The 18,278-nt window shown below is 41.9% G+C and overlaps 1 protein-coding gene across 3 annotated transcripts in view; it reads left to right on the forward strand.

The window, feature by feature from the left end:
• Positions 1-1,649: 1,649 nt before the first annotated feature.
• Positions 1,650-18,278, forward strand: part of LOC134215819 (heparan sulfate glucosamine 3-O-sulfotransferase 5) — a 170,856-nt gene continuing 154,227 nt past the window's right edge. For all 3 annotated transcript variants that reach the window (XR_009980320.1, XM_062694931.1, XM_062694930.1), the window contains exon 1: positions 1,650-2,241. Coding sequence is in view for 2 of the 3 variants with exons in the window: in XM_062694931.1 (XP_062550915.1) it covers positions 2,177-2,241 (65 nt within the window). In the remaining variant the exon portion in view is untranslated. The remainder of the gene's footprint in view (positions 2,242-18,278) is intronic.

Raw genomic sequence — 18,278 nt, forward strand, 5'->3', positions numbered from 1 at the left:
CTATAGTGCATTACTGCTTTCATCCGATAGAAATGGTTGCATTTTTCCCATTAGTGCAGTAGATTGTACACTGTACATAGTCGGAGCCAGAGTTTCAAAGCGGTAGGGACATGATGACTATTAGCATCCATTTGCCCTTTTTTTATGCCTTTGTTGTTTAGTAGAATATTACGTTAAAAAATGATTCTTGCACTCCACTTCTTCTTCTGAAAAAGGCGGATCTGCTGTCTTCGTTTCTGTCTAAAGCATTCTACGTTCTGTTGGGTCTTTGATATTGTACCAACTGAAGCTTTGAACAAATTTTCATACTTTTTTCGGGGCTACAAAAAAACATTGAGACTTAATTAACGCAGTTATCATTATTTTATGAAAAAAAAGGCCAAAATAAGTTATCAGATCACAATACATTACTAATATAACTAATAATTATGATATAACCTTGTTTGGCTTTCTACTTGGGATTCCTAGGTTTTCTTACAGCTTAAGAGCTATCAGGTATCAGAACGTCGGCTCCAGGGGCACTCCAGGTTGTTTCAGTCGGCAGTGACCTGTCAAGGCCTTGACTAAGACACTGCAATTCTGTTCAGACAGATTAGCTGAATAGCTTGCTACTACCGGAGATGGCTCCCGGATGTACAATTTTGTTTGATGACATGAATCCAGACTACTCCAATGCCATTTGTGCTGAGTGACAGCCCAAGAGTTGATCAAAAGCTTCACCCAACACTTGGATATTGGAATAGCTGGCTCAGGACCAATAAAGTCATGCGATGCTCCATTACGAGCTAACTCATCAGCCAATTCGTTTCCAGCTATGGAAGAATGGCCAGGTACCCATGTTATGTTAGGTAAATGTTTTTTTGAAAAAATCGATCTTTCCTCTTAGAACATTTTTGGGACTTATTTCCCCCTTGTGAGAAAAAAAAAAGTTTTGATTATTTTTGAGCACCCCTAAATCATGTTCGATTTAGCTCAAATATAGCATAGGGGGATATTTTTGGCTACGAAAACGTTTGCGTCCGCTGTTAAAATTGGATGAAAATTTTGTACATCATCTGAAAAAAGTCCCAAAAATGTTCCAAGAAAAAAAAATCGATTTTTCTCATTTTTTTTAAATAACATTATATCTGAAACGTTTCATGCATTTTAAAGATAATTGGCATCAAAAACAAAAAATCGATTTTCCACTTGGGTCATGTCCGATAGAGCTCAAAATTTGCATGAGGTCATATTTTGGGGTAATTAAACTTGTGAGCAATGTCGTTTTTTGAAATTTGATGACAAAGTTTTTCCCATATATTCTATTGACACCATCTGCATGTTGTGGGGCTTGGGTAACAAATGTACTAATTGACCTCACAATGAGCATTAATCATACATGAACGATAATCTAAGGAACAATGTATGAGCTCAATACCCATAGTTTGTGCTCAATCATAAATATCATTAAAAAATCAACTGAAACATAATAAACATTAACCCCTTACAAATATATCTGTTTACTACTACCAATATCCTGTAGCCATCTGATAACATCCCCCTGGAATCAATGATTGCTAAAGTTCTTTATTTCATTTTCTCCTGTTCTATTTTTAGATCATTGTGGAACCTCCACTGGAAACGAATACATATCTAATTGAATGCCTCGTTTGTACGTGTTGTACAACAAGTCTAGTGTAAGTTACAAGTGAAAGCCGTAATCAGTTAGCTTTAAATCGAAACGAATTAGAAGTCGGTGCATCAACAGAAATCGATTTCAATATCTATACATATCAGATAAAGTGTCTATCCAAGAGAAGAAAACGTGCAACCTGAAGTGTGAAGTGTGAATCAAAGTAGAGAGCAAAGTAAGATAAAATTCGAATACCTATCATTTAATGAAAAAGTGCCAGGAAAAGTTTCGTCCGAAGGCTGAAACAAGTGCGATAGGCCAAGAGTGGTTTTCACATTGTTCAGTGTATGTGTGATTGCAAGTAGTTGTAAGTGGAGTTATAAAATAGTTAGAAAAAAAATCAATCATCAAATTGCATCCCGCCACCTCCAGAAGAGAGGAGCTTTTTCTTCTCGCTGTTGTTGTTGTTGCCACATACACAACGACACCCGATGTATTCCCACCACAGCAGATGGAATCAGCGGAAACGGAAATACTAGGAGATCGTTTCTGCTGCTCACACCGATGCCCACAAAACGACGCGGTGATCAATTGAGGGATTGTTCCGTTTCGTTGCCACTGGACATTCTGTAAGTGCTTTACCGGTCGCTAGTCCCCCGATAGGGGCTAGCATTTTAATCAAATTACTTTTTCATATTGTAGGGAACGTTCATTAATAATTTACATGAAATTCGGAACACTTTTTTCTCGCTTCTTTATCGATTCTTATATTTTCCGTTTATAGATCCCCTGAGAATAATTGTTGTATCCCGATTTGCTGAATTGTAACGTAATTACTGAATGCCTCGTCGTAGGCTGAACTCAGCAGAGAATACGTAGACTGATGCCCATGTTTTCAATGGACACATATGTTAAAATGAAATGTGACGTTGGGTGGATATATGAATTTATTTGTAACATAATATTAGAAACATTATTCTTTGTAGTGATAGATACACAGGAGAGGAAATGTAAACGTACGTAGGTTATATCGACAGAAACAACGACTAAATTGATTGTTGTGATAAGTGTTGTAAAAAGTTATTGACATTCATTTGTATAATTTTCCGAGAACTTTTTTCAGAAGTGATAAACACACTCAAAGCCAGAATTTTACCTCGGTGATGGTGATTTTAATCGTTGCAGGGATTTTTTACTGAAAGCTAAATTTATTGAAACTAATGTTTGTAACAATTTGTACCGAAGCCTCAACAAATTACAACTCAATACCGAATTTCGGGCATGAGTATGTAACTTGTGCGGTAAGTACAATGAATACGCTATGCCCAGGGAGTCAAAAATGTTTCCCACCGAAAACATCATATACCAGACCAAATTTTGAGCTAGCTATCTCCAGATTGGCAATCCAACGCCTTTGTAATCAAGGCTAACTGGAGACTCGCCATGTTCATTATTCCGAACTAAAAATTGGCTAAACAAGCTTTGGATTGGTTCGCTTCTCATTAGAAAACTCTAAGTAAGTACAACATTATTAATGTCCTTGTATTTTTGTTTGCGAAATAGATTTTATCCGATTTTTCAGGACAGCTTAAAAAATGTAAATTCCCTTTCATATACCCTTTCTCTACCTGTTAAAGCCGTTTTCTAGGCTACCGTCAATGGGGGTTACATTGGGCCAATAAAGTTCTTTTCTAGAAGACAATTGATAGAAAGACATTCCACATTAATTATGAATACTCATGTGTGAATATGTACGTTATGTGGAAGATATTGATTTGGAAAATGTATTGGAGGTAACCACTTTCCCTTCGATGGGACTCGAAACCCATGACCCTATAGTACGCTAGACTGGTGTTTTTAACCAATTAAGCTACGAAAGACCTCCGTCGTGTTAATCCCTGCTCTTCGTATTACCCCTTCCAATGCGATGTTGAATGGCAGACACGAAAGACCATCACCTTGCCGTAACCCTCTGCGGGTTTCGAAGGGACTCGAGAATGCCCCTGAAACTCGAACTACGCACATCACCCGATCCATCGTCGTTTTCATCAACCGTGTCATTTTATCCGGAAATCCGTGTTCGTGCATTAGTTGCCATAGCGGGTCCCAATTAATTGTATCATATGCGGCTTTGACGTCGATGAATAGATGATGTGTGGGCACGTTGTATTCGCGGCATTTCTGCAGTACTTGGCGAAAGGCGAACACCTGGTGGAGCGTTCGCCCATAAAACCCGCCTGGTACTGCCCCACGAACTCCCTTGCAATTGGTGCTAGTCGACGGCATAAAATTTGGGAGAGTACCTTGTAGGCGGCGTTTAGCAATGTGATTGCGCGGTAGTCGCTACAATCCAGCTTATCGTCCTTTTCGTAGATGGGACACACGACACCTTCCATCCACTCCTGCGGCAAAACTTCTTCCTCCCAAATGTTGGTAATGACCCAGTGCAGCGCTCTAGCCAGTGCCTCACCACCGTGTTTAAATAGCTCTCCTGGTAGTTGGTAAACCCCAGGGGCTTTGCTGTTCTTCAGCCGGCCAATCTCCTCCTGGATTTCCTGGAGATCCGGAGCCGGTAGAATTATGTCCTGCGCACGTTGCCCCAGGTCCATCACCATACCGCCATCTTCGTCTGCCACATCGCCATTCAGGTGCTCTTCGTAGTGCTGCCGCCACCTTTGGATCACCTCCTCCGGAAAATCGAGTTTTGTCTGTTCCGCGCCTGTTTATATCGTGCCTCGTTCGCCCTCGTACGGTGTTGCAGCAATCTCGCCCATGCTGCATTCTTCTCTTCTACTAACTGCTCACATTCGCCGTCATACCAGTCGTTTCTCTGATCCGGGGGCACCGTGCAGCGGTTGCGGTGCTTCCAATGGCGGATCAAATATCTCTCCAGCCATCTTCAAGAGACGCTGCGCCTAGCTGCTCTTCCCTTGGGAGTGCCACCTACAGCTGCTGCGCGTATTCTTGGGCTAGTCTACCGTCTTGTAGCCGCCTAATGTTAAGCCGCGGCGTCCGACTTCGACGCGTGTTGTACACCGTCGACAGTTTTGAGTGCAGGCATACTGCAACGAGGTAGTGGTCAGATTCAATATTCGCACTGCGGTAAGTGCGGACGTTCGTGATGTCGGAGAAGAATTTACCGTCGATTAAAACGTGGTCGATTTGGTTTTCCATTTCTTGGTTAGGTGATCTCCATGTGGCCTTGTGGATATTTTTGCGGGGAAAGAAGGTGCTTCGGACTTCCATTCCGCAAGAGGCTGCGAAGTTTATGCATCGTTGGCCGTTGTCATTCGATACGGTGTGTAGACTATCCGGTCCGATGACCGGTCTATACATTTCCTCCCTTCCTACCTGTGCGTTCATGTCACCGATGACGATTTTGACGTCCCGCAGTGGGCATCCATCGTATGTCTGCTCCAGCTGTGCGTAGAACGCTTCTTTCTCGTCGTCGGGTCTCCCTTCGTGTGGGCAGTGCACGTTGATGATGCTATAGTTGAAGAAACGTTATTTAATCCTCAGCTTGCACATCCTTGCGTTGATTGGCTGCCACCCAATCACGCGTTGGCGCATCTTACCCAGCACTATGAAGCCGGTTCCCAGCTCGTTGGTGGTGTCACAGCTTTGTCCTGTCCAGCAAATCTCCTGCAGCGCCACGACGTCGAAGTTGCGGCGATGTAATTCATCGTAGATCATCCTGTCGCAACCTGCGAAACCTAGCGACTTGCAGTTCCATGTTCCAAGCTTCCAATCGTGTTCCTTTATTCGTCGCCTAGGCCGATTATATCAAGTCGTATTATCTCTTATATTGTTCTTAATTATTGGTTTTCCAGGCGGCTTATTGGGCCTGCGCAAACCTCCTGTCTCGTCGCAAACCTCCTTGTGCGCTTTGAGCGGCACACGGTCGCTTTGGTAGGGCCTACTTGCGGATACATGCAGCTTTTTATAGGAATTTAACAGGCCCACTGTCAAACCCCACCACATCCTAGGCAAGCCCCACAACTCGCAGATGGCCTGGTGAGGGATCGTCAAGCCCTTGGACATAGTCCCTGCTGCACTGTATGGACGATGGCCGTATTCACGATGCCGTCCCAGGTGACGATGGCGATTCTCGAAAGGCGTTACGATGATGGTATATGGGCGACGAGTCACTGGGTAGTGGTTGGAATTCGAATAATGGCCAATGATGGCGATGGTAGTCACAAGACTCACAATAGGCATGGACACCACTAGCTCGCCCTTCACGTGGGCGTTCTCACACACGACACTCGTCTTGTCCGAATTCGACGGATCCGGGAACCACTGGAGATCGTCCCTTCCAAGGAACTAAGGAACCTTTATACCACCGTATCGACCCTGCGACACGAGAAAAGCGCAAGAAAACAGGAAAAGGCCCGCCTTCTGAACCTTTTCTTTCTTCCGTTTGATTCACAATTGGTTTCTTCTTTTTACAATTTGTGATCTTTTTCGATTACACAAAAGATCTGTCCTAGACCACCTGGCGGTATAAAGGTACTGATTACAAACTTTCACTTATGAAACCACTGGATTATTTTATGTTAATTTAAATTGAATTTCGACGCGCACTTCTACTCTCGGTGGAGTCTCAGGACAGAATAGAATTCCTGATCCTGAGCTAAGCAGTTTTAATTATGGTACGACCAAACACGACAATATCCGACGCCTAATGGTTCCGAACCATTTTGGCAACCCTTCCACACGGCAATCTCTGTGGGCACGTATTAGACGTTTGGCAATAATTTATTTTTCTTGCACTCAAACTGCAGTAAACTTGGTCGTGTTGGTGGTGATAGTGTTTAAAGCGGTACTCACGTTTTTCACTGGTAAGGTGGCACCCATTACCGGTTCAAAACACGTGAGACACACAGTGGGCTTGATGGAGGGAAAGTATTACTTGCCGTGGAGCCAGCAAATACAGACATGAAACCACCCGAGTAGACGAAAATAGCTCAATAATATCAAATGTTGATGGGATAGCTAAATGAGATATGGACATGATTGATATAAGAGATAAAAGATCAGACGATAATATCAATATTTTGCACTAAAATATCATAAGAAGATCAAGTTAAGCTATTTGTAAGAAGTGATCAATATCATGTGCCATTAGTTTGTTCTTATCCATAGCATATCTTGATATTTAAATGATATTTCGGTGCAAATTTTTGATATTGTTGCCTGTTCTTTTATCTCTTATATCAATCAAGTCCATATCATGTTTTGTTATTCTGATCATAGCTTTTGCCCGGGCACCGGTTACACACCACACTGCAGTCACGAATCCAGTCTAAGCCCCCGGTAGCCCAAAAGCTGGGGCTGTCAACGGCCTTTGGTGGTCATCCTAGGGAGCAGTGTTGGTAAAAACTCAAAGTCTCAAAACTCATGAACGATTCAAATCAAGCGTGAGTTGAAACGCACTAAACTCAACACCCAAAAGCTCATAAATGAGTTGAATCATCCATTTGAATCATCGTAGGTTTTCTTTTGTTCTCCTTCGTTAGAAACAGGGAATTGACGTTTGTCGCATCAAATAATAGATACTCTTGTATGTATAAGCAATAAATTGACCCCAAACTGATTTCAAATGCGTTTTTGAACCGAAATATTTTTTTTGGCAAATTCGTTTTAGCATGAAAAATTCAAGCGTGATGCATTCTTTTAAAATCGCTGACGATTTCGTTCGCACGGGATGGCTCGTTGATGGAGATTTATGCGTGATTTTACCATCACTGCTAGGGAGGAAGCCAAAGTAGACGCAATGCGATATGACAATTAAATTTGACATTTCACCTGGGGTGCGTAATTCTATCGAGTCGAACATGTTTGGCATTACGGCTTTCGATTCGATCTCGGAAACGACTCATCGTTCGAGTATGCTCGAAGAAGTACAAGAATAACGAGATGTTTTGGCATTATGGAAATTCGATAGCACACTGAAAACGACTCAAGTCGAATGAAAAACACTCGTCACCTTTATAGCTATCGAATGTTGTTCGAGAATCATTTCTTGTTGAAAGTTTTTCATTATATTTGTTACTATTTCTCTACGGGAAGAGAATAAATGTTTCATTATTGTATCTTGAAGGAAAGAATATCATTAGTATACCTAATTTTATAGTTTCCAGACAATATGCAATCTCTAATTATCCCGAAATCCGCGTAAAAACGACTTCAATTAAAATCTTTTTTGTAGTTTTCACGTTTTTTTGACGATTTCGATAAACCACGTGAAAAATCTATGGAGAAAATCCGCGTAAAAACGTGTATATTCCAAAATCTACGTAAAAATAGTTGAGTTAAATAAAAAAACGCGCAAGAGATGACCCAAGTGCATTTAACTAAAACACATGGGAACATCAAAGTAATTTTTCTTATCGAATCCTTCTTTAGCTTTAAATTATTTACCTCAAAATTGGATCTGTGGCATAAACTCGAATAAAGATAAAATTTATGATTTGTATCGTAACAATATCTCAATTTACAAAACATATCGTATCGGCATAATGTTTTAATCGGTTGCAACTGCTCAATAGGGTAACGGTACCAATAGTGGAGGTATTAGTAGATCCACAGAAGAACATATTTTTTAAAAATTGATAATTATGGGAAATTTACAGATTTAATATCTTAGTCAATAGATAAACTAATAAATTTGCTAACAAAAATGAGATTGATGTCATTTAACATCAACAATTACACAATATTGCTTGCACCACTATGGGTACACTGTTCCTTTAGCTGCGGTAAAAATTAATTTTGGTTCCCATAGTGGTGCTATCCATTGGTTTCTTATGAGACTCGCCACTATTGGTAAAGTTGCACCACTAAAGGTGCAAGGGAGTCAATTTTGTTAAGAAAATCATTGTTTTCAATAGTTTTTCAAGCAAAATCTTAAGATAAGTTGGATTTAACAGGATATTTAAAGCACGACGCATCAACTGAAACCATCGTAAAGTGTATAAATATAGGTAACTTTCATTAAAACCCCACTACCTCCACTATTGGTGCTATCTCCACTAAAGGTACGGTTACCCTACTATACACACTTAAATCATTTCACAGATTTCGGTGAATGTTGCTTCAATTCACCGAAATCTAAACAGCAGATTTGTTCGGTAATTATTTCACCGATTTTCTGCGGTATTTTCCTTTGTTCAACTGTCAAAACCACCAAAAAATCTTTAAAATTTTTACCGAACAGTTCTGCTGTTGAGATTTCGGTGAAATTTCACAGAAATCTGCGTTTTATTTTATGTGTGTAGGGTATATAAATTAATTGCCAATTCATGCCCTGAAGGATGCCTTTCCAACAGGCAACATGCTACACGACGAAGATGAAATTACGCTTTTTCTCTCTGTTTACTCACATTCGCCATGCGCTGAAGGTTGTCTCTCCAGCGTGGGTCTTACTAAACACGGAGACAGTTATCTCTTATTCTCTCTGCTTACATTTCGTTTGACAGAACATACTCGATTGAGCTAGTACAGCAACATTAGGGTGGCTCAAAAAACACTTTTTCAATTTTTTTTGATGGGCCGCCCTCTTATTCGGTTCTATTTGATGCTCTGATGCTCTGGACAAAATTTCAGCCAAATCGGTCAACGTTTGGGCAGTGCTAAACTCGTTGGAAGTTTATATGGAAAAATGTATGCAGAAACATCCAAAAACAGTGATTTGCAGTTGGACGGCACAATTTACGATCAAGAACCATGATACTCATTCAGTTCTTGTAAAATAAAATACCGAATGTTATGCTGAAAACCGCGAGAAGATTAGAGTTTATCACGCAAAGATATTAGCATTTTACTGGAGTGTTGTAGGGGTGAATTTATTTCTTTTCAAAGGTAAAAGAAACGAAATTTGCTCAAACCCCACTGCAGAGAAATGCTAATAACTTAGCCGGGCAAACTAGAATCTTCTCGCGGTTTTCTGCATAACATTCTGTATTAAATTCTCCAAGATCTGAATGAGTATCATAGTTCTTCATCGTAAGTTGTGTAGTCCAGCTGCAATTTACTGTTTTTGGATGTTTCTGCATACATTTTTCCATATAAACTTCCAACGAGTTTAGCACCGCCCAAACGTTGACCGATTTGGCTGAAATTTTGTCCAGAGCATCTGGGCATCAAATAGAACCGAATAAGAGGGCGGCCCATCAAAAAAATTGAACAAAGTTTTTCTCATACTAATTTGAGCCACCCTAAGCAACATTCATGTCATGAAGTCGAAAGAAATACATAATGCCGCATTTTTTTCGAAACGAATGCAAAAACGTACGAATCGAGATGCGCAACGCCACCCCTGTATAGATATAAAAGAAATTGTCTGAGCTCGTATCCGCAAAACTCGTAAACTGCTGCTCTCAATAAAAAGATAAAAATGTTTTACCTCTCATAATTTATTTCTAATAAAGGAGATAGTTTCATCACAGACAAACATAACACATTGAACATTCACTCATAAAAATTCATCGTCGTACAAAAACCAACGACATTTTGTTGATTACAGTTAGTTGGGCAAATCACGAACCAGATGGCGGTAGTGAGCAAACGTCAAACAAGAGCAAATCCTATGCGAGCGCCGCGAGTGATCGATTAACCAACTAATGATTATTCAAATTGACCAGTAAATCAGTGAAGGATGGAAATTTGACAAGTGTTATGTCAGTTTGTCTGTGGTTTCATTATTGCCAGGTAAGCATAAAAATAAAAGACAGAATTAATAATTATAAAAGAATAAAAATAAAAGTCAAACATATTTATTCATATTAATCGAACTGTAGGCACATATATGAAATTTGTCATATGCTGCTTCCATAAACCTTCAACAAATGTTAGGCAAATCTTGAAAAACAGTACTTTTTCGATGTTTTGTTTAAAATTTTAAAAATACTTGAAAGCTTAAACAAATATGGGTCCTTTGGGAAAGTTGACTTTAAATAAAATCGATCGAGCCAATAAAAATTTTTGACGGAAAAGGTCAATTGTTCCAAATTTGTGTTGTTTTATTTTTGTAACAATATTCAAAAACAAACTACAGCAATGATGTAATGCAGTTGCCTATAGTTTTGTCAGTCTTACTGTTGCCTCTATTTCTTCATTCATTCATTTATTTAGTCTACATCTATACAGATAACACTGAATCAACAATTTGACGCCACAATACACGGTTCGAGGACGCATCTCTCCATCCTCGAATACGCCCCACGCTCGCCAAGTCGCCTCTATTTCTTATGGAGAGCGATTACACAACAATAGGACTTTAGCGAATAGGACTTAACAAGAATAAGCTCAAAAAGTGTTTTTATTCCCTTAGAAATAAATTGATTTTTGATTATTTTAAATTAAATTTCGTCAAAAAAAATGTGTTCTAGTAGTTAATTTCAAAAGTTTTAGCTGATGCATAAATGTTTTCAATACTATAAAATTTAATAATGGACATACCACAGCGATGGGACGATTTACCCTATGTCACAAGAACAAAGTTTTGGAAATGGAATTTGTTCCATGTTCCATATCTAATCTTGATCTAGTCTTCGACGCGTGCGATTCAACAATAAGAAATATGAAACCAAAATGTCATATCTAGAAAAGTTCTCCGGGTGCATCGACTAATGGACACGCCGTCTTCTCCGGAATTATCCTATCACAGCATGTGATGAAACCGTTTGCCGACGTGTTGACCGTCTTCGGTCAATCGCAAGTGCATACAATCTAGCAATTTGGCCCTGAAAAAAAAAAAATTGACGGATGGGGGTTGTACCGAGCGACGATTTCAATTTGAGCTGTTATTTCTGTACCTCGATATGAACTACATACGTATGTCCTTATATATAAATATAAAGGCGCACAGGTTCGTGTCGGCTGACAGGCTGTTAATACACATGGGAACCATTTATACTCGCTGCTCTGGTTTTATCGGTATCCTCAAATCTATACCGAAAGCTCGATGAGTGCGGTGCGGGGAGGGTCTTGCTTGTTTTCATCTCATTTTCCGGAAGCAGTCGCTTATTGAGTTTCTTCATGTCCTCACACAGGACCTTTAGATCGCCGAACAATTGCTCTTCGTTATATGTCTACCGGTGTGTATGGCAGCCATCGAACGTTTCAAATGATTTCCCAGAAATAAAACCATTTCATTCAACGGCTGCACAGCAGCACGTGTGCTTCGATGATCGACAGAAGGTAGATTGGAATCAATATTTATTAGCCAGAGGCAGCGGGGCTTGGCATAGCCCATGAATTTGATCCATGGACAGGAAATGGGAATCGGGAAATGACATACAGCGAGGAAACCGAATAATTTACTGATGACTCACTCAATTGTGCACGATTTTGTTGTTCTGGAAATTCATTATATATGTGCCTTCCATACATCATAATGTGTTATGAAGAGAATTAAGTTGTCTTTAAGGTGTATTGTAATTTGTCTGTCATAAATATTATTATTCAGAATCGATCTAAAGCATCTGACATGTTCTAAAATTGTCATTAAAATTCGGATGAGGAATCAGTTCAAGTCTTCACATGTCGACATACGGGACCGCGCAGTAGGTAAAGCATGCTAGAGACGGCTGGGTTAAAATTTGGGTGCGGTATAAGCAGTTTTTGGGTAGTTCAAACTTCCCTTTTGGACCTGGGTTTTAGCGTACTTAAGCTTCCAGGGTGCACAATTTTTAGTAGACAAAGTGATGTTTTTTGTGATTTTTTTTTATAAAATTCAAGAGCACGCATATACACTGTACTGTACTGAACACTGTACTTGTGGGTTTTAAAATTTGTATGGAGGGTGAACCATGTTTGAGAAGGACTTTTTTTAATTAACAATAAACCTAGCATGATTTTTAAAACGTCATATGTCCAAAAGAAACGTCATATGTCCTTTCGTTAATATCAAGGTTAATTTTTTATATTTGTGGCAATACTTTCTACTCAGCACGCTAAACAAGGCTATTTTCTTTAGATCTCTGCTAAAACATCCGATGTAAATGGTTATTTGGCTTTGTAATAATTAAAACCCAACTTAATTCACCGAGTAGTGATACTGCCTTTCTCGCATTTAGCCAAGACACCAACCTTAAATGGTGAATATGGTTCGATGTACCATTTTCTTTATAACTTTTAAACGCAAGGGTCGATCGTTTTAAAATTCAATAGTGATCAACTAGCCTTTGCCCCCTGTCGAATGAAACTTGTTGCGGAGAAATCGGTTAAGGATTACTATATGAAAAGTTATCTAATGTTTTTCTTAGCTTTTGTGCACACCCATACACTCACATATACACACACATACACACATACATACAAACAGACAGACAGACAGCGGGGATTGCACAGTCCCTTAGTGTAGGTAAGGCGCCAGGACCGGATGGTATTCCGAACCTGGCCATCAAAGCGGCCATTGCCGAGGCTCCCGAGATGTTCAGATCTGTTATGCAGAGATGCCTGGACGAGGGAGTCTTCCCTGAAGCATGGAAAAGGCAGAGCTTGGTCCTATTGCCAAAAGCGGGAAAACCACCGGGGGATCCGTCGGCATATAGACCAATATGCCTGCTTGATACGGCGGGGAAGGTGCTCGAGAAGATCATCCTCAACAGGTTGTTGATACGCACGGAGGGTGCGGATGGTCTATCGAGTAACCAGTTTGGCTTTCGAAAGGGTAAGTCGACCGTAGACGCTATCTTGTCGGTTACCAAATCCGCGGAGATAGCTATCCAGCGTAAGAGGAGGGGAGTTCGCTATTGTGCAGTAGTGACTCTCGACGTGAGGAATGCTTTCAATAGTGCCAGTTGGGCAGCTATTGCAGATGCGCTCCTGCGTCTTGGAATTCCCGAGAACCTGTACAAGATCGGAAGCTACTTCCAGAATCGAGTACTGGTATACGACACGGAGGCGGGTCGGAAGTGCGTTGACATAACCTCAGGGGTTCCGCAAGGTTCCATACTGGGTCCGGTGTTATGGAACGTCATGTACGACGGTGTCTTGAGGTTGAAATTCCCGGTGGGCGTGGCAATTGTCGGCTTCGCTGACGATATTACGTTGGAGGTCTACGGCGAATCGATCGAAGAGGTGGAATTGACTGCAGCCCACTCGATCGCAATTGTGGAGGAGTGGATGAGTTCCAGGAAGTTAGAACTGGCTCACCACAAGACTGAGGTGGTTGTTGTTATCAACCGAAAGTCGGAGCAACAAGCGGTGATAAGGGCAGGCAACTGCACGGTCACCTCTGAACGCTCCATCAAACTCTTGGGGGTAATGATCGACGATAAGCTCACCTTTGGTAGCCACGTCAATTACGCCTGCAAGCGTGCCTCCACAGCTATAGCGGCATTGTCCCGGATGATGTCCAATACCTCTGCGGTTTATGCCAGCAAGCGCAAGCTTTTGGCAAGCGTTGCTCTGTCCATACTGAGGTATGGGGGGCCAGCTTGGGGCACGGCCCTGCGTATTAACTGCTACAGAACGAAGTTAGAAAGTACGTATAGGCTCATGTGCCTAAGAGTTGCGAGCGCGTACCGTACCGTGTCGCACGATGCACTTTGCGTCATCACCGGTATGATGCCTATTGACATTGTTATCGGTGAAGACATAGAGTGCTTCGAAATGCGCGGCACGAGAGGCATCCGTAGGACTGTCAGGTTGGCCTCAATGGTCAAATGGCAGCGTGCGTGGGACAGTTCCACTAAGGGTAGATGGACACATAGGTTGATACCGGAGATAGGTACGTGGGTCAAGAGGCGCCATGGGGAAATCACTTTCCATCTGACCCAGGTCCTTACAGGCCATGGTTGCTTCAGACAGTACCTACACCGGTTCGGACACTCGGCCTCGCCCGAGTGTCCGGTGTGCGTAGGTTTAGAGGAAACGGCGGAACACGTGTTGTTCGTGTGCCCGCGTTTTCGCACAATGCGTGACCACATGCTTGCCACATGTGGTCTGGACACTACCCCGGACAACCTAGTCCGGAGGATGTGTAAAGATGAAGTTGGCTGGAACGCCGTTTTATCGGCTATCGTCCAAATAGTCTCGGAGCTACACAGAAGGTGGCGCGTGGACTCGAGGGATGGCTAGTTCAGGCGCAAATAAGAGGTGGTCCAAGGGTTCGGAGTCGGCTTCATGGGTCATACCGGTGCCCTGTGGTCGAACTCGATCCTTTTATCGAACAAGTGGCCGCGTGAAAAACAACATGGTATCGTCGCTTTCGCGGCGTCGGTCAACCGGCGGGTTCCGAGCTCGAGGACGGAAAGGGGTCCTCGTCAAGGCTGGGGCAGGCGTAGGCACCGCGTCGGCAAGTCCCTCTGTGTGCACGCGGCATCATCATTCTTGATACCAGTCGTGCAGAGGGAAGCAGGCGCGAAGTCGACCACCTGGAAAGCCGGCAATGCGCTGGCACGATACCATGGTGTTCTTCTAAAAAAGCGAGTCACGATGTTCGATGCTGCAAGGACACGCAGCTAACCTCGAGGGTGCGTTATGCACTAGCCCCCCTTTGAAGCATTACTTTCTGGTTGTACCGAAGGGACGATGGGCTTGGCGGCAATGGAAACGGTTTAGCTGGTCGGGGATGCAGGCCTGCCTCCCTCATTGGAGGTGGCCCCTAACCCAGCACTTCCTGGTCAACCCAGGATGTCTGTTGAGCAGATTCCCCCTCCATTGTTTAGGAAGAAAAAAAAAAAGACAGACAGACATTTGTTCAGCTCGTCGATCTGAGTCGAATGGTATATAACACTATGGGTCTCCGAAGCTTCTATAAAAAGTCCGTTTTCGGAGTGAAATGATAGCCTTTCGGTACAACTATGTTGTACGAGAAAGGCAAAAAAAGAAATAAAGAGATCCTCTCCTTAGAGTTTACGTTTTCAAAAATCAGACGAGAAGTGAAACGCATGATGGTGTTGTTAAGATGTACTTTTCGGTGATTTTTTGGCGTTTCAGTCTATATTTTGAATGAAAAACAACTATATGTTTTCTTTCTCCAACGTTTCGATTCTTATTGGATCTTTTTCAATAAGGATCGAAACGTTGGAGAAAGAAAACATATCGTTGTTTTTCATTCAAAATATAGACTGAAACGCTAAATAATCACCGAAAAGTACATTGCTAACAGTCAACATAATTAAAACAGTTGTTAAGATGTCAAACGAAACGTTTTTCTTCATGATCCGTAGAACAAAATTCCTTTTTCTATAATAAGAACACAACATTTCACGATGGGCCACGCCTGCAATATCGGCATCGGTGCGCACCCCTGTTCCTGAGTTAGTTAAATGTATGCCTCTTGATTGCTTTAAACATTTTATTTTTGACGAATTGGGCGGGATTCTCGTACAAAAATCCATTTTTTTAAATGATGAAAAAACTCAAATTCCCACAAATTTCCCTAATTCGAAATATGCAGAGCAATCCTTAGCCCTTCTTCTGTCCAACCCATGGAGAAATGGATCCCCCTTTTTCCCCCATTAAAAAATACAGGCATTTGGAAATGGCGTTTTCTTTAACAGTGATATCTCTGCAATCCCCCAATGTATTCACTTGTTTAGGTAACCAAAACGTGCAGTTCTTTATGCTTAAAAACTTTGTGGAAGACGTCACTTCGATAAACATTAAAATCAAAAAGTTAGAATCAAAATATTGATTTTCAAGGGTCACCCTAACATTTTTATTTAAAATTGTCATGACTAATGATACAAACGACGTACAACAATGGTTTCTTCAGCAAAGTGCCGCAAAATTAAACAAGGAACAACTTTTTACAACATAGTAAAATGCTAAAATTTGAAACATAGAAGTTAAAATATTTATCTCAAAATGTAGTGGGACTTCAAAACTTCAAAATAAAGCTTAAATAATAAGCTTTGACTTTGCTGAAGACACTTTGTTCGTAAAATATCATCTTCAAGGTGAAAATATTTTTTTACTCCTAATTTTCCGGCGTGGCCCATCGTGCATTGTTCGAAACTGCTTGCAATGCAACTCTCCACGAAATCTGGAGGTTATGGTTCGGATAAACTACCTTCCGCGATTGTTCAATTATCCTCAGAAGTATTCGGAACAGTCGTTTGCTGGTTATTGAAGCTCTCGCTTTCAAAACCAGGTTTACTGGACGTGTCAAGCGGGCCGGGCGGTCCTCGTCCTCACCGACTTGGTCAGTGCAATCGCTGCTTTGAGGCCAGAATCCCTGGATCCAGAGCATCCTTACCAACTCACACCAGTCGGCAACATTCACATGGCTTCCGGGCCACTGCGGGGTACTTGGCAAAAGCAAAGCGGACTTCCTTATTGACGTTGGTTATCAAGGCGAGCGTTTCACAACCCCCTTTTTCGCAAGATTAAGCCGGGTTCGGCTGGGTTCGTCAGATCTATTAAACCAGCTACAATAGCCTTGCCCTCGTCGAGTTTATCTGTTCCGGCTGAGAAGTCGTCGACGTAAAAGTCCTTCTTAATAATATTTACGGTGACAGGATGTGTAGTTTCGCCTTCGCTTTCTAAGCGTTGCAGGCATTTTTTGCGAGATAGGGTGCCGCGCTGAATGCACTGGAGTAACTAATCCGTACGGCAAACATAAACCATCCTATACATTTTTGCCACGTCTGCAACGAGTCCATGTCTCCAAAACCTAGAGCGTAGGGCGATGACGTGCAGATCATCTTGGACAACTAGTCCTACCATCAACCCATCATTTAAGGAGATCGCTGTCGTCGAGCGGCATAAAGCGTCGAACACGACCTGGAGATTTGTGATCGTGCTGTCAGGCTTCATTAAATCGTGATGTGGCAAAACGGTTTCTTGAAGACTTGGCCCATCGCCTAATAGTTTGATTTTGCCTCCTGCCAGTGAATTGTAAAAGTACCCAGTAGCAATGATCATATCGATTGATCCAGGTATAAAAAACGTAGGATCCGCCAGTATCAGGTGCTCTGGAATCGCTAATTGCTTGTTCTGATTGTTCTAGTGGGGCGTAGGAACCGTTCGGTGATGATGTAGAAGCTGCGTCTACTGTTGCAACGGAATACAGAAGAGTATGGCGCTTTCGTTGGCAGTGTCGGCAGACCCCTTTCGTGCAGAAACAAACTAGATACGGCGAAGAAAAACAATTCAAACAATTTTTCACCTTCTCGTAGCGTTCAGGCACTTTCATTTTCAGGAATCGCTGGCATCTAAACGCTGAATGCTGGGCTTCTCCACAAAAAGGACAGCGATTGGAAGACTGCGTCGATGGATGACTCACAGAAGCTTTCTGTTTACGGAATTCGGTGTGGTCGGAAGATTTTTCTGGCGCAATTGTCTGGAGCACAGAACATTGATTCCGCAGAAATTCGATGAGTTTTTTGTACTTGGGAACTTCCTTGAGACATTGCTGCGATTCCCAATAGCGAAGCGTTGTCGAATCCAATATTGAACACACCATATGAACCACGATGGTGTTCCAGTTAGCGGTATTCTCCTGGATTTTATTTTGACCATTTTCGCTGAGAAGGTGATTCAGCGCTTCGTAGCTTCGCGTGTTATCGGCTCTACAGCCAATAGAGCATCTAGATGAGTCTTGACTATAAGCTTTCGATTCTCGTAGCGTTTCCTTAGCAGATCCCAGTCGATCGCATAGTTTGCTGATGTCATCTCCATAGCTGCAGTTTCCTTCAATGCTGCACCC

This window comes from Armigeres subalbatus, chromosome 2 (genome assembly GCF_024139115.2).
Source record: "Armigeres subalbatus isolate Guangzhou_Male chromosome 2, GZ_Asu_2, whole genome shotgun sequence".
Classification (NCBI taxonomy): Eukaryota; Metazoa; Arthropoda; class Insecta; order Diptera; family Culicidae; genus Armigeres; species Armigeres subalbatus.